The sequence below is a fragment of the Miscanthus floridulus genome, chromosome 8, assembly GCF_019320115.1.
Source record: "Miscanthus floridulus cultivar M001 chromosome 8, ASM1932011v1, whole genome shotgun sequence".
NCBI classification, from domain to species: domain Eukaryota; kingdom Viridiplantae; phylum Streptophyta; class Magnoliopsida; order Poales; family Poaceae; genus Miscanthus; species Miscanthus floridulus.
The window spans coordinates 219,421,162-219,437,246 of NC_089587.1; the positions used below are offsets into that span (position 1 = coordinate 219,421,162).

The 16,085-nt window shown below is 42.9% G+C and overlaps 1 protein-coding gene across 2 annotated transcripts; it reads left to right on the forward strand.

Moving 5' to 3' along the window:
• The first annotated feature begins 7,723 nt into the window (after positions 1-7,723).
• On the forward strand, positions 7,724-15,372 carry LOC136475016 (LRR receptor-like serine/threonine-protein kinase ER2). Of its 2 annotated transcripts, none has more exons than XM_066472573.1 (27): positions 7,724-7,932; positions 8,618-8,759; positions 8,852-8,923; positions 9,013-9,084; positions 9,337-9,408; positions 9,501-9,572; positions 9,636-9,707; positions 9,916-9,987; positions 10,074-10,145; positions 10,225-10,293; positions 10,385-10,456; positions 10,558-10,629; positions 10,783-10,854; positions 10,932-11,003; positions 11,282-11,353; positions 11,438-11,509; positions 11,642-11,713; positions 11,795-11,866; positions 11,943-12,014; positions 12,142-12,213; positions 12,372-12,440; positions 12,524-12,595; positions 12,680-12,765; positions 12,848-12,985; positions 13,209-13,574; positions 13,841-14,214; positions 14,721-15,372. In XM_066472573.1, exons 1-27 carry the CDS (start codon positions 7,824-7,826, stop codon positions 15,087-15,089), a joined length of 3,018 nt encoding a protein of 1,005 aa, XP_066328670.1. In that variant the 5' UTR covers positions 7,724-7,823; the 3' UTR covers positions 15,090-15,372. The 2 variants fall into 2 exon arrangements, with proteins under 2 accessions (XP_066328670.1, XP_066328671.1); XM_066472574.1 differs by having other exon boundaries at positions 13,844-14,214.
• Positions 15,373-16,085: the final 713 nt, after the last annotated feature.

Below are 16,085 nucleotides of genomic sequence, written 5' to 3' on the forward strand. Positions count from 1 at the left end.
CATAGCAGCTACTTGTCCTATGCTAGTAGAACTCATAGGTAGGTTTATCTATGCATGTAGTTTTAATATAAATCCTATAACATAAATGCACATTACATATATATATATCCAGTGATTATTCAAAATAAGGGTTATGCACTGGGGCTTGCTTTGGATGGACGGGGTGTCAGTTAAGTCAGTCGTCGGTGACTCCGAGGCTTCCTCCTATACGAGAACCTCCTCCTCGTACTCCTCGATCACCTCCTCATACTCCTGCTCTCCGGTGGTCACAAACTCTACCAACTCGTTCTCTACATGCATGCTATGACGGTGCAACACTTAGCATTTATGCAATAGTAACTATTAAAATAAGAATACGCATATTAAGCGACTAAGCTAGCTGTAATGACTAAGAGGCTGTTCGGCTGGCTTATTGCCGGCTGTCTGGCTGGCTTATTCACTCACGAAAACACTGTTCACGTCTTGTCAGAACAGTATTTTTCTCTCACAACAATCAGTCGGAACAGTATTTTTTAGTCCTACCGAATAGGCCCTAAGGCACTAAGCTAACTATCATCTTTACCAAGCAAAGTGTTGAGTTCAACTAACAAACACATAGCTTTACAAATAAAGGATATATCTTTATTTCTACTAATGATTTAATGTATATTTAAAACAAAGAGCATTTAACTACCCTTATGTTTAGTCTATTCTAAATCTATAAAAATTACAGTGAGCACATAATAATACAATGAAGCTACCATAAAAATTTCAGGACTAAAGCCATCACCAATTTACCAAAAAAAATTCTACAATATTTAACCTAATAATATTAAGCACTCTCAAATGATTTAATAGCTCCTGGTATCAACATGCATATATATGAACTAAGTACACTAACAAATAGAGAGCAATTTTAGAAACTTAACAAAAATTCACAATTTTTGGACATCTACATGATTTTATATGATTTACCAAAGATCAGTTCAAAAATTATATTAGAAAACTATTTCTAATTCCTTATGAAAAAGAAAAATGAATTCTCCCACGTGGCCCACACGCGTGGCCCACGTGACGCAGCGTGGGCGGCGCGAGCGCGCGGCGGCCTGCGGTGCGGCCTAGCGCGCACTGACGTTTTTGCAAAATAGACCTCGCACTTCTCCCTAATTACAACTAAGTACTAACACTATTTCCTCCTCTGTCATAACCTCTCACTTAACCCCCTGGTCTTTTCCTAATTCACCCGTGCGTACCCCAAGCGACTCAGTGCACGGTGACGCAACGAGCGGCGGCACTAAGCACCTACGCCGGCCACCTGGGACCTACGCGGGCCTACCTAACTGGTCAATCACCATCTTTGACTCGAGTGGCTACGCTAAGCGGCAGTGTAGGGTGACACGACTAGCTGGGGAAGGCTGCAGCGGCGCACGGCCATCCACGACGGTGGCGCCACTGTTCTGATGGGCTAGTGTAGCTACAGGCCTAATTGATTAACGCGTGAGCGTCAAGAGGATACCATGGACTAGGTCGAGGTGACAGTTGGGGTGGAAGATGATAGAGGAAGGCTGGCCATGTGCGGCCAAGCCATGCGGCGGTGTACCACGACGGCACGGGCGCGTCAGCGATGAAGGGGAGGTGGTAGCGGTTCGACTAAGGCGTGCAAGGTAGAGAGAGAGTCAAGGTGATGCTAGAGGTGCAGGTGAATTGGCTGGGAGGGATGATGGAAGAGCTGCCCTCACCCGTAGCCGGACGTGGCCTTATCGGCACGGTGGCAGAAAAAACTCTAAAAATAGAGCTCGACCGAGCGCCATTCAAGGTGGGGTGGGGACGGGTAGCTAGGCAGCCGTGTGACTGATCCAACAACGCGACGAATCGACTTGAGGTGATCTTTCCCTAACGAATTTAATGGCGTGGCTCGACAGCGGCAACACGGAGAGAGAGAGACGGGGCGCGACAGATGGGCTCGGCTCGTCCTCGCCTTGGAGAGACGCGAGCGGTGCGACCAGGACACCCACGCGTAGGCGCTACAGACAAGGCGTGCGCGCGTTCGACCGGCGTGGCCCACGTGGCCGTAGTGCCTTAAATGACATGGGAACTGGGCCGGCAGCGTCGCAGGGTTATAGCGGACAGGCGCGAACACGACGGCAACGACAGTGTCGCGATGCGAGACTGGTCGACAGCACGGTGATGCGATTGCAGCGCAGTGCGGCCATGGCGACACTAATGGCGGCAACGCGAGGTAGGGTAGCAGGGCGTGGGGCCAACGGCTCGCTGCGACCGGCCTCGGCCAAGCCCAGGCGGCCCGACTGACCCAGCGTGGCGGCACAGGGTGACCACGCGAGATGCGGCCATGCGCGCGGCATGGGGAGGCCACGCGGTGACCGCGCACACAGCGCCAACCGACCGAAACATGTGACGTGCACGAATTTTAAAGCGCCCCAAACGACTACACGGTTACTTCAGGAGCCAAACCATCTTCACCATGCTCAAGATGACATATAAGACTACCAAATCGAGCTATAATACTACACCACCCTTTAATCCAATCGTTTAAAATAATTTGCTAAATATAGCAATGTCTAGCTGTGCACAAGCTTGAAATTTTTCTAAGTTTTTTGAGTTGAACTCTATTTCAAATTGCTTTTCTAATCTATTGAAAATATTACTAAGCAATATTATTTTTCAACAACAAGCATTTCATTGTTATCTACAAAGTTTGCACTTTCAACTTTATTTAAGTATCACACGCATATTCTATAGTATTTTTGCTTAATAAAAATTAGTTTTAAACCCTACTTGATATGCATGACCTATCGAATTAACTTTCGTTTAGCATTTTTATTGATCATTTTGAGTTACAGAAATTGATCTACACGCTTTATCACATGCATTAACACATAAACATAATGCTCATGACATGTTTTAATAATTGATTTAGGATGTAACACCGACGGTGTTATATTATCTTATCATATGATCTATATATTTTTAGTATAAAATATTAGTTATTCTGTAGCAACGCACAGTTACACTACCTAGTTAAAAAAAAGTTTGAATTAGAAGCATGGGGACATGGGCTCACCACTGGCGCGGCCTTGTTCGCGAGCTCGAGCAGTGGGTAGCTCTCGGCCTCGCTACTTGTGCGCGGTCTGGTGGCCTTCTCAGTACTGCTACGGGTCCATTCGTTTTAAATTAGGTCTAAGAATCCTAAAGAGTCAAAATATATTAAGTTTGGTTAAAATTATAAAAAAATATAAAAATTTATAATATTAAATAGGTTTATTATAAAAATATATTATTATAAATATTAATATCTTATTATATAAATTTAGTTAAACTTAAGATCGTTTGGCTCTCTTAAAATGACTTAATTTGAAATGAAACTAGCAGTACGTAGTCACCAGCCCAACATTCATTTCGTTTGTCTCGTTCAGTCGGGCAGGAGGTATTACTACTCGGTATTTCATCAGCAGGGCCGCAGGGGAGAGTACCAGCAGCCTGTTCGCGTGCTCGTAAACGATCGTAAATTTTCAGTCGGAAATAGTATTTTTCTCTCACATCAAACTAGTCAGCAGTAAATAATCCACGATAAGATGTTGCATAGGGATGTTGCCTTCGTTATATTAAGGGGTGTTTGGTTGCGGGACCAGGGGTGTTTGATGCAGCGACTAAAGTTTAAGAGATATCTTATTGGATGTCATATAAGATGTTGCATAGGGTATTTAGATACTAATAAAAAATATAGAATCCGTTAGTAATCCGTGAGATGAATTTATTAAGATTAATTAATTCGTCATTAGCACATATTCACTGTAGCACAACATTATCAAATCATGGACTAATTATACTTAAAAAAATTCGTTCTCGTAAATTAATCTCAATCTATATATTTAATTTCATAATTAGTTTATATTTAATACTCTATATATGTGTCTAAATATTTAATGCGACAACGACTAAAGTTTAAAGTTTAGGAGTTGGAAACCAACACCCCCGTGTGATACAGTATGTACAATGGTACCGGAAGATTTGACCTGAATATTGTCGTCTTCAGAAAGGGTCTGTTAATGGACGTACGGGACACATGGCACTGGGCACTGGCCGTCCACCACGTACGTATGAAGCCTTTATGAAACTTGCGTGCTCTTTCTTCTTCGACGGAGTCGCAGATACTCACGCATATATGCATCTAATTAGGTGCGGTTTGATACATAATGAAATTAATTGTTTGTCAATTAATTTGTAGTCTTAGTCTATCCAAATAGGGGAGCTAATAGTTAGACTAACAATTAATTCTAATGCAAACTAGTTATTAGCTTACTATAGTTGACACAAGAGACCTCAACAATTTGGACTGAAAGCGCTGATAGGTGACAAAAGACTAAAATACTCCCGCTAATGGAGCTAGACAAAACATCACAAGTAGGGAACAAATCCAAGGACAAGTCTACGTTTTAGCAGAATTCTACCATATCCATTATCTTTTATACCCAAGTCTACGGTAGATAGATATACAAGCTCCAAGCTTGTTGTAACTAGCGCATGCGCATTCATCTGTTCAGGTTTGCAGACTGCAGTCAATCACACATATGTATATACATGCTTCATGTGACCGGACGGCGGGAGCCAGCCCCGGAGAACTCCAGTCTTCAGATGAACAGAAGGTCTCACGAATGATACTGCGAATGTTTCAGACGAGAGAGGCGCCATTGCGCGCCCGTGCCGACGCAGCCCTTCGGCTTTGTTCATGGTCGTCGTCCCTTCAAAGATCAGGCTGCTACCTTTAAAAAAAATCAGGTTGCTCAAGAATGGGGCATGATTAACCCGTGGAACATTAGCACGGGGGGTCTTTTGAGATGGTGTGTTTGGGGTAAGCAGAGCAAAGCTTTCCACAGTCGCCAGTCGGCACCGCACATGCTAATCCAGAAAGGCTGCTGCTCTGCCGCCGGAAGCAAGAATGAATCCTGACTCCTGAGAGGCACAGTAGGTCGTTAATCTTACCATGGCCCGTTCTTATGTTGTGCATGCTACTTTACAGAGGTATCTTTATGCTGCTACTGGAAATCTGGAATGCATATCATATGCTGCTACTAGCAGAAAGAGAAAGGGCTCATTTGGATTCAACCATTCTCCCGATGGATTAGAGAGGATTGAGGGGTAATTGAACTAAATTCACCCTCAATCCCCTACCATCCACTAGGAGAACGATTGATCCAAAAAGCCCTAAAGAATCACCGTCTACCGGGAGAACAGAATCCATGCTGCTGTTTCATGAATGTATGGCAAACTACAGTGTGCCCAGGATAAACATAGCCCTTGTTTAGTTCCTCCCAAACTCCCAACTTTGACACTATATAAAAAGAAGATTCTCCGTCACATCAAACTTGCGGTACATGCATGGAATACTAAAAGTAGACGAAATTAAAAACTAATTGCACAGTTTGGTTGTACTTTGCGAGACGAACATTTTGAGCCTAATTAGTCAACGGTTGGACAATTATTACCAAATACAAACAAAATGCTACAGTATCACTACAGTACATTTTGCCAACTTTACACATTCCAAGTTTGGCAACTAAACAAGGCCATAGTCATATAGAGATATAATATATCCGCCTTCGTTGAGTGCTGCTTTGCTTTCTGTCGGCTGAGTTTTCTCCCTCGTCTTCTAAAGATACCCTACGTACTAAGAGTTAAGAAGTCAACTGTTTCATTTGCCACGGCCTTTTCGCTGGTTGGTTTTTAGGTTGATAAGTTTGGCTGGTGCTGATTTGTTATGGGAGAAAAATATTATTGACTGACTGATAAGCCCCGACTGAAATAACAAGCGAACATGGTCGATGTTTATGCTCTGTCCATTTTGAAGAGCGGAACGTGTGGTGACGAGCATGAGCATTTGTGTTAGGATGACGAAGACCAGGAGACCGTTTACTTGAGTTTGTTAGTTTGAACTTATTAACCAGCTTATTAGATAGAATTAAAAAAAAATTACAATAAAATAGCTTCGACCGACTTTTAAACCGGCTTTAACACCGGCCGAACAAACGGGATCTTTGATCGATTTCAAAGCTGTGTCTGACGAGACGGCAGGGCAGGCGGTGTCATTGTCTCATTGATATCACGGGGCGTGGAGAATCACACACAGGCCGCCCCGGTCCGGGCATGGCTCTGCGGCTCTGCCTGGACCAGAACGACACTGCTGCGCGCCGCACAGGATGGGGAGGGTGTCAGCGACGCCGACGAGGGTCTGGGCCAGTGCCAACTGCCAACCCGTCCGGCGTCCGGGCCTCGCTGGCCTCGGCGTGCTTTCGGAAGAGTTTGGGCGTGTCCACTGCCCACCATGCACGCGCGCCCGCCACGGCGCCAGTGACCGTGAGGCGTGAGTGCAGGGCGCGACACTCGTCTCTTTTTTTTTTCTCCGTTCGCCTCGCTGGCCGAAACACCGTACCGTCTAAAAAAAGCTAAAAAAACGGATTATAAGACATGACTTTTGTCATTCCGTTGCTGCTCACAGTCTTGCATGTAGATTGCTCTCGGTGTTTCACTCAAAAGTCAAAACGTTTGCCTGCGCAAATTCAGTTACGTGCGATTCGGAGTGTAAAAGTCGCCGGTGTGTAAAGTGTTCACGCTACAGGTAATCTATACCTGGATTTGGCAGCGTTCAAAATCATCTCCGATACAACGTCAAATTCTCTAGGTCATTGTTATCCGACTGCACCTTTTTTCCGTCATATTCGCTTCGCTGAAAAAACGAGCCGAAATACTGTTTCAACGAATTTGTTGTGAGAGAAAAACATTATTTCGACTGAAAAAAACAAGCTAAATAGTACAGATTATAACAAGCGAACATGACCTTTGTTCTCTAGGTCACTGTTACGGTGGGCAAGCGGTATTATGGTTGTAGTTACTGTCATTAGGATGTAAAACGGATTTATCTATGAGCCGCAAATGAATTCACGTATGATAGCATCAAACTTGTTATTAATAATGTGTTTCTCGGACATGTAAGATGTTTTCACCAAAAGAAATGTCTAACATCAATAGACCAAATGTAAAGTCAGCATATGGAATAAAACAATACAATATCCATACATACTTTGTTGAAACATAACACCTTATATTGCCTCATGTAAGATATTCTAAAAATATAATCTAATGATATTTACTTGATATAATGTATACTGATATTTTTTTAACTTTCCGAAAAACGAATTTTATACTCCCTTTTTAAAGGATTGAAATTTCAGCATTTATAAACACATGCCTCTGCATACAACTTGTGACTTTTTAGATTTGTTTGTTTCAATTTTTATCTGGCTTCTGCTGAAACAAGCACCCGGTTGTTGAGTTGGCTTTTAAAAAACCAGAAAGCTGGCTTACAAGAAAATAAACTACGATAAGTAATAACTAAAAAGCATGCTCTAGAAAACTTGTTTAGTTTTTTGTTGGGTTGAGAAGCTTAAAATTTATTAGAAAATTAATAGCAAAAACAAAATTCAGAAAAAAAACTAGAAAGCCAGCTTTTGATAAAAAATTCAAAAATACAGCTCAGATAAACATGGACAGAGAACCCCGGCTATCCATGGAGTCTGACGGTAAAAATCCGGGTAATCCCGGCATCCAACCGGGCCAAGTGGAAGTGACGACCAATGGAGCAGTGAACCACATGGAGGTGGCCCCCTTCCGCCGTCTGTCCTCGCAGCACAGGAACCCAAATCCCCTCCTCCCTCGCCTCGCCAACCCGACGCTTCCCACGAGGAGAGCGCAAGGCTCGGCATCCCGAGAAACCAACCAAAAACCCCGAGTCCATTAAATTAAACCGCGCCACCCCGCCCCGCGAGCGAATGACACTGCTGCCCCGACCCCGACGCGGCTCAGCGCCGGCCATGGCCCGCCTCCTCCGGGCCCTCGCCGCCCTCCTCCTCCTCGCGGCCGCCGCCGTCGCCGAGGACGGTTGGTTCCCGCCGACTTGCTGTGCTTCGGTTCGGTTCCCGCAGAGGTTTTACGATACGGGCGGTGGGTTTCGCGCTGCTCGAGAGAGCAGGTAGATAGGATTCAGGGGCCGGCCGCGGGTGCTTGCGCTTGCGCTTGCTCGTGCTGTGCTGCGTGCTGGTATTTTATTAGCGCTGCTGCTAGGATGCCGGCCGCTTTTAGCATTAGGGGGCGTGGTCTTTGTTTATATCCGGCTCCTTTTCCTATTGGTAAAATACTTGATTAATCTAATCCTGCCTCCTGTTCGTAGTAGCATCTTCTGTTCCTTGCTGTCCTTGGGGAGCAGTTTCTGCAGTGCAGCGCCGCGGCAACCCGAGCTTAGCTAGCTAGCTAGCGAGCACACCACCCCTATCCTAGAGCGAGGCCTGTTGTGATTCTGTTTTTTTTTTTTTTTTTTTTTTTCATTTGGTATTCATGCGCTTTGCTTTGGCCTTTGGGTAAAAATGCGTTTTTACTGCCATTTCGTGTGCTTGGTTGCTCTTCTCTTCCTATTCTGGCCGTAAAACCTGGTTAGTTTTCCTTGGGTGTTAATTTGTATTCCGTTGATATCCATTTTTTCTACTCGCCTAACGAACTCCGGTTTTTCCTTAACTTCCTTGTATTGATTCTTCTTCATCTGGTGCTGCCGCTGCTTTTACTAATCCAGGGGCAACACTGCTGGAGATCAGGAAATCTTTCCGCGACGGCGGCAACGCGCTGCGCGATTGGTCCGGCGACGGCGCATCGCCGGGCTACTGCTCGTGGCGCGGCGTGCTATGCGACAACATCACCTTCGCTGTCGCCGCGCTGTAAGGAGTTTCCTGTAGCGAAGCTACTGCCCTCTCACTCTACTGCTAGCGCCGATGTGCGGTTACTGATGCCATTCCTGTATGCGATGCAGCAACCTCTCTGGGCTCGACCTCGAGGGTGAAATCTCACCGGTCATCGGGAGTCTGCAACGTGTTGTCTCAATGTAGTGATGCTGCATTGTTTCCTCATATGAACGTCAGATGCTGAGTTGTGCTTAACCCTTTTTTTCACTGTATGTTGGGTTGTGTTTAGAGATTTGAAGTCGAATGGACTCTCGGGACAGATCCCTGATGAGATTGGTGATTGTTCGTTGCTTGAAACTCTGTAAGCAGGTTTCAGTTTTGCTCATGTCATTTTCTTTTGCAAAAAAATGGTTTAGTTTCCATTATTCGTTGGCCTGTTTGACTGTAAACTCCCCTCAGTATTGGATATTTAGCCTCCCCCCCACCCCCCTTCTCCCTCTCTCTCTCTTTTGCAGGTTTTTTTCCTTGTTAAATTAACATTTCTTCTGTCCTTGATTACCATCCCTATATTTCTATACGAATACTCCCTAACAGCACTCCTGTTTTGATACAGGGATTTGTCCTCTAACAATCTAGAAGGAGACATACCATTCTCCATATCCAAGCTGAAGCACCTTGAGAACTTGTAAGTTATATTTTTCATGCCAGGTATAGGTTAAACAAAATTATACTCACTGCTTGTTTCACCATGTGTGGTGCTGTTTCCTGTTTTCATAGGATTTTGAAGAACAACAAGCTGGTGGGGGTGATTCCATCGACACTCTCTCAACTTCCAAATTTGAAGATATTGTAAGTCCTAATAACATATTATGTGGTATTAATTGAGCTTAATCTAATGCGAATGCACCATAGGGACTTGGCTCAAAACAAGCTAAGTGGTGAAATTCCGAATCTAATATATTGGAATGAGGTTCTTCAATACTTGTAAGTATTTCTTGTGAAGGACGAAATTTTGTTTTTGTTTAGTACCTCTGTTGCCTAGTTTAAGAGCCTAGCAAATGCTTACAAAGTAATTTTATGTCATTTATAGCTTGAACCATTTATGATATTTACACTATATATACACATAATGTAGGGTGAAGCCACCTTTTGGTTCATCACACTCGTTCATATCTAAATTTCTCATGTGCAGGGGATTGCGAAGCAATAGTTTAGAAGGAAGCCTCTCTTCCGATATGTGCCAGTTAACTGGTCTGTGGTACTTGTGAGTGAATTGCCTCCCTTCGTTTATAATCACGGAGCAAGTTATGCCCTTTATTAAATTCAGAATGTTATTTATGTTTATCTCAGTGATGTGAAGAACAATAGCTTGACGGGTACAATACCAGAAACCATAGGGAACTGTACGAGCTTTCAGGTCTTGTATGTACATTCTATTCCTTTTGAATAATGCTGATCAATATTTCACTTGTAGAGCATTCCTGACCTTTCAGTATTTTAGGGATTTGTCAAACAATCACCTTACTGGAGAAATCCCATTCAATATTGGTTTCCTGCAAGTGGCTACGTTGTATGTGATAGTAATTCTGTTTATTGAAAGAAATGCTTTTGGTTTAATTATTGCAAGCAGTTATTTGAAATATGTAAATTATCTGTATCAGGTCTTTGCAAGGGAACAAGTTCTCTGGCCCTATACCATCAGTGATTGGCCTTATGCAGGCACTTGCAGTGCTGTAAGTTAAATTATGGCTTCTAAGGTTTCTTGAGTTTTAAGCAGAGGTAGTAGCACTAATGGACTTTCTTTTCTTTTCTTTTTTACTTTGTAATGATCCAGGGATCTGAGTTTCAATGAGCTATCTGGCCCAGTACCGTCTATACTGGGCAACTTGACATACACTGAGAAATTGTAAGCTCTTTTTTTTTATTTGTTACGCATTTGTTTCATAGTTGATTCATGAGTGATGATTTTACCTGCGCAGTTGCACTGACAAAAAATTCTAGCTTTCATCAAACTTTTTAATCATAAGTAAGGCCCATTCACAGTATGTTGTGCTGATAGATACCTGCAAGGCAACCGGCTAACTGGATCGATACCACCAGAGCTTGGTAATATGTCGACACTGCATTACCTGTAAGGGTGTAGTTTTTATGTTACTTTGCTTCTTGTTAGTTCAGTGTTCTTCCCAGTTTAAATACAACTGGTTTCAGGGAATTGAATGACAATCTGTTGACTGGGTTCATTCCTCCTGATCTTGGAAAACTCACAGAATTGTTTGAATTGTAAGTATATTTCTTTTCATATTTGTTACATATGATGAAGGGCGGGCTTGGTGCAAGCGGTAGAGTCTTACCGCCTGTGACCGGAAGGTCCCGGGTTCGAGTCGCGGTCTCCTCGCATTGCACAGGCGAGGGTAAGGCTTGCCACTAACACCCTTCCCCAGACCCCGCACAGAGCGGGAGCTCTCTGCACTGGGTACGCCCTTTATTTGTTACATATGATGCTTACGGAATGCTAATTTAGATGTTTGTCAATGTCGCTTGTCACTTATTATTCACAGGAACCTTGCAAACAACAACCTTATAGGACCTATCCCTGAGAATTTAAGTTCATGTGCAAATCTCATTAGTTTGTAAGTTCCATCTGTTCTCCTGAAGTTTTATGGCATCTTTGGCGGTTTGATACATGATACATAACCTTCTGGCTCTTGTGACAGCAATGCTTATGGCAATAAATTGAATGGAACCATTCCACGTTCATTTCACAAGCTCGAGAGTCTGACTTATCTGTAAGCGGTTTGGTGATTCCTAATATTTTCTTGTTTAAATTGTATTTTTAATTGATCAACTAGGCTGCCACTATATAATAGTACAGATCTGATCATATCACTTAATAATTTGTACTCATCCATACCTTTTAGGAATCTGTCATCAAATCATCTCAGTGGAGCACTTCCAATTGAGGTAGCAAGAATGAGAAATTTAGACACTCTGTAAGTTCCAGCAGCTAATCGGTCATTGTTTTCAAGTAATTGCTTTGGGTGCTATGATATCTTACATTAAGATATCTGTAGGGACTTATCCTGTAACATGATCACTGGTTCAATTCCCTCAGCTATTGGGAAACTAGAGCATCTTTTGAGACTGTAAGTCTTATAACCTATCATTTTAATGCAAATGTTTGAATGATGTCATGGTATGATATCACTGTAATTCCTGCAGTAACTTAAGCAAAAATAATGTGGGTGGATACATTCCTGCTGAATTTGGGAACTTGAGGAGCATCATGGAGATGTAAACACCTTCTGACCTAACAGTGCTAAAATCTCTACTAGTTTTTTTTTTTTTATAATGAAAGAATATTCTACTACGTTGACCCCTTCTTATGCAAGTAACGTTGACACATTTTATTTCATTTCAGTGATTTGTCCTACAACCACCTCCGTGGCCTGATTCCTCAAGAGGTTGGGATGCTACAAAATCTGATACTGTTGTAAGTGTACATGTTTCCTCTGATATCATTTCAAAACTGATAAAACGATAAAGTACAGTAAAAAGGTTCAAGCAATGGACTGCATATTAATGGTGTATTCTGTGCATTCTGTGCCAATTATTGCAGGCTGATCTTTATCCTTTTTTTTGTCCTTTCAGAAAATTAGAAAGCAATAATATTACTGGAGATGTCTCTTCACTTACTTACTGCTTGAGTCTCAATATCTTGTAAGTTAACAGCTGAAAAAGTTATTTAAACGTCTGTGTCTGGCTTTCACTTATGGTGCCTTTATTCTTGAGCGCTTTTGCAGAAATGTATCATACAACCACCTTTATGGTATTGTACCTACAGACAACAACTTCTCACGATTTTCACCCGACAGGTGGTGCTCTTTGTCCTCTGGGATTAAATGATTCCTTTGTAATGTCTTTGTTCACAAATCCATATTTATATCTAAACTTTCCAGCTTCTTGGGTAACCCTGGACTTTGTGGCTATTGGCTTCGCTCTTCTTCATGCACACAGTTACCCAGTGCTGAGCGAATGAAGAGATGTATGCGTATTGTTACCTTCATTAAGTTGCTCTGAGCATAAATAAATCACTAATAAACCATCCCCTCTTTTTTCGTTTGCAGCCTCTACCTCAAAGGCCCCAAAGGTTGCATTTATTGGTATTGGTGTTGTAGGGCTTGTTATTCTGCTGGTTATCCTAGTAGCTGTTTGCTGGCCACAGAATTCACCAGTGCTCAAAGATGTCTCTGTAAACAAACCAGGTGATACATCTTTTTGGTTTCCCATCTGTTGCTCTAACCAAAAAAAAAAAAAAACTAATAGCTATTTTGTAACTGTTAATGTTTAGTCATATTGGAAGTTTCAAATCATTTTGTCCCAAAGAGTTTTCATTCTTGTCTCCCGAGTTGAGAATTCAGATGTGCTGACAATTTATGTGACTTGTATGGCTCTTAATTAAATAATATTACTAATTGACTGTGACAGATAACCTTGCTGCAGCATCAAGCAACGTTCCTCCCAAGCTTGTGATCCTCCACATGAACATGGCCCTCCATGTATATGATGATATAATGAGGGTGACTGAAAATTTGAGCGAAAAATACATTATTGGTTACGGAGCCTCAAGTACAGTCTACAGATGTGATCTGAAGAACTGCAAGCCGATTGCGATTAAAAAGCTATATGCTCACTACCCCCAGAGCTTGAAGGAATTTGAGACTGAACTTGAGACTGTTGGAAGCATCAAACACCGGAATCTTGTAAGCCTTCAGGGGTACTCCCTGTCACCTTCTGGGAATCTTCTTTTCTATGATTACTTGGAAAATGGCAGCCTCTGGGACATTTTACATGGTGAGTGAAATGCAGATTACATTTGGGAGTAAGGCTGCATATAGCACCATTTTTGGCAAAGTGCATAGTATTTAGAGGACTAGTCTCTTTTTCACTTGTGTTAGCTTTCACATGTTCATCTGCCAGCAAGCACCTAATGGCCACTTTCCTATAAAGATGTCTGGATATTGTCACTGTTCCTTTGCTTAGGGTATTTCAATGCATTAACAAGACAATCGTAAACTTCCTGCAAAGGGTTCTAATTGGTACATTTTTGTTAATTTTAGCAGCTTCATCGAAGAAAAAGAAACTCGATTGGGAGGCTCGCCTCAAGATTGCTCTTGGTGCTGCTCATGGGCTTGCTTATCTTCACCATGAATGCAGCCCGCGAATAATTCACAGGGATGTGAAATCAAAGAATATCCTCCTAGACAAAGATTATGAGGCTCATCTTGCTGACTTTGGTATTGCCAAGAGCTTGTGTGTATCGAAGACGCACACATCAACATACGTGATGGGCACCATTGGCTACATTGACCCTGAGTATGCACGAACATCCCGGCTCAACGAGAAATCGGATGTATACAGCTACGGCATTGTCTTGTTGGAGTTGCTTACTGGCAAAAAGCCTGTCGACGATGAGTGCAATCTTCATCACTTGGTAACTATTTCATGTATCTTTTTACTTTTCTAATAATTTACTTGTTTTTTTTTTTTCGTAAGCCTTTGGATTTTATGGCTCAATATGTACTCAATCAAGTGCATTAGATCTGGTTCCATCCGAGGGGACCAGCAACATGAAACCCATCATGTGAATAGATCTGTGCTCACTGTGGTGGTGTGATTCATTGTATGGCTGGTGAAAGTTCAATTATAACTTGCCAGTGTCCCATAAAGCCTGCCATACTTGTCCCCTGCCTTCAATCACGTGCCAGAAAATTTTACATGCTGCACACTTTTACTTTTTCACAGATCATTGATATGTAATATTGTTAACTTCTTTCGTCCTAGTCTTTTTAAAATAAAATCCCAAAGTTGAATTAATACTGCCTTTCTTGGATGTATTGGCGGCACAGGGAAATAACGCTTCTGTCTAGGAATGTTTGTATTTGTAACTTGCTGAACTAATGAAAGTTGTTGTCCTCATTTGCTATCTTCTACCTTCAGATCCTATCCAAAGCCGCAGAGAACACGGTCATGGAGATGGTCGACCAAGACATCACCGACACGTGCAAAGATCTTGGCGAGGTCAAGAAGGTGTTCCAATTGGCACTCCTTTGCAGCAAGAGGCAACCATCGGATCGGCCAACCATGCATGAGGTCGCGCGTGTCCTGGACAGCCTAGTCCGCCCAGGTGCGCTCCCAAAGCAGGCACAGCCACAGGTGTCGGAGAAGTCATCCACCGCTCCGAGCTACGTCAGCGAGTATGTCGGTCTACGAGGTGGCAGCGCCCTCTCCTGCGCCAATTCATCCAGTGCGTCCGACGCCGAGCTCTTCATGAAGTTTGGTGAGGTGATATCACGGAGCACGGAGTAGATGGATCGTCTGTCTGATGGTCCCAATGAGTTAAACCTGCAGTTTGCAGCATTTTGGTTACAAATTCACAAATCTGGCGCCCTTTGAGTCTCTGTAAATATGCTGCCTTCTCCTCGAGACACCACTAGGCACTAGATATTTTTCTCCGTTATTTCACATCTTTTTCCCCCGTGGTTTGGGATTGTGTGAAGTGTACTAAAATAGAGTTTTGCTGGGAAAATCGAAGTGCAACTGAAGGAATGGATTTATGTGCAGGCTGCTTTTACTGACTTGTTCTGTTATTCAGCTGGGATTATTCTCTTCTCAATCAGAGCACTGTTTAAGGTTGGCTGAAGATCATCTGGGCAGTGTTACTGTTACGCTATCCTGGCTCCAGATCCTGGGCTTCCTACTCCTGGATCATGCCACTGGGATTCCCAGGCCACTGCTGCACTGCACTGCACTGGCGCTTGTGTTAGCACCGGCAACTATCCTGCCGTGCATGGTTGGGATATGATTGGATATAATTGATACGGACAGATATCACCGATATTACATTTGTTTTCATATTTTTGTTCGGATTCGAATACGGATAGTGTCAACTATGTCGGATATGATACGATTAGATATCGACATCATAAATATGCGATTTGAGTATTCGGATATGGATACGATATCGGATGTTGGATATCTGGACTTGGATACGGATAGATCTTAACTCCTTTAAACGGATTCGGTTTCGAATACGGTCGAAAAATATCCGTACCGTTTTCATCCCTACTTACCGGTAACAACTGCTGCTGTAAAAAATTCTCTTTCTTCCCGGTTTTCCCTTTTGAGTCCGTGGGGAATGGGGACCGAGGCCAAGGCCATGCCCATGCATGGGGGCTGTCCCAGTGTCTCATGGGATTTTTTTTAACTATTTTTTAAAACAAATTCCAAATCTAACACCGTTGGCGTGGTAGCACTGTAACGCCACACCATCTAGACTGCGCGTGGCTAGGTGCAATTTTAAAA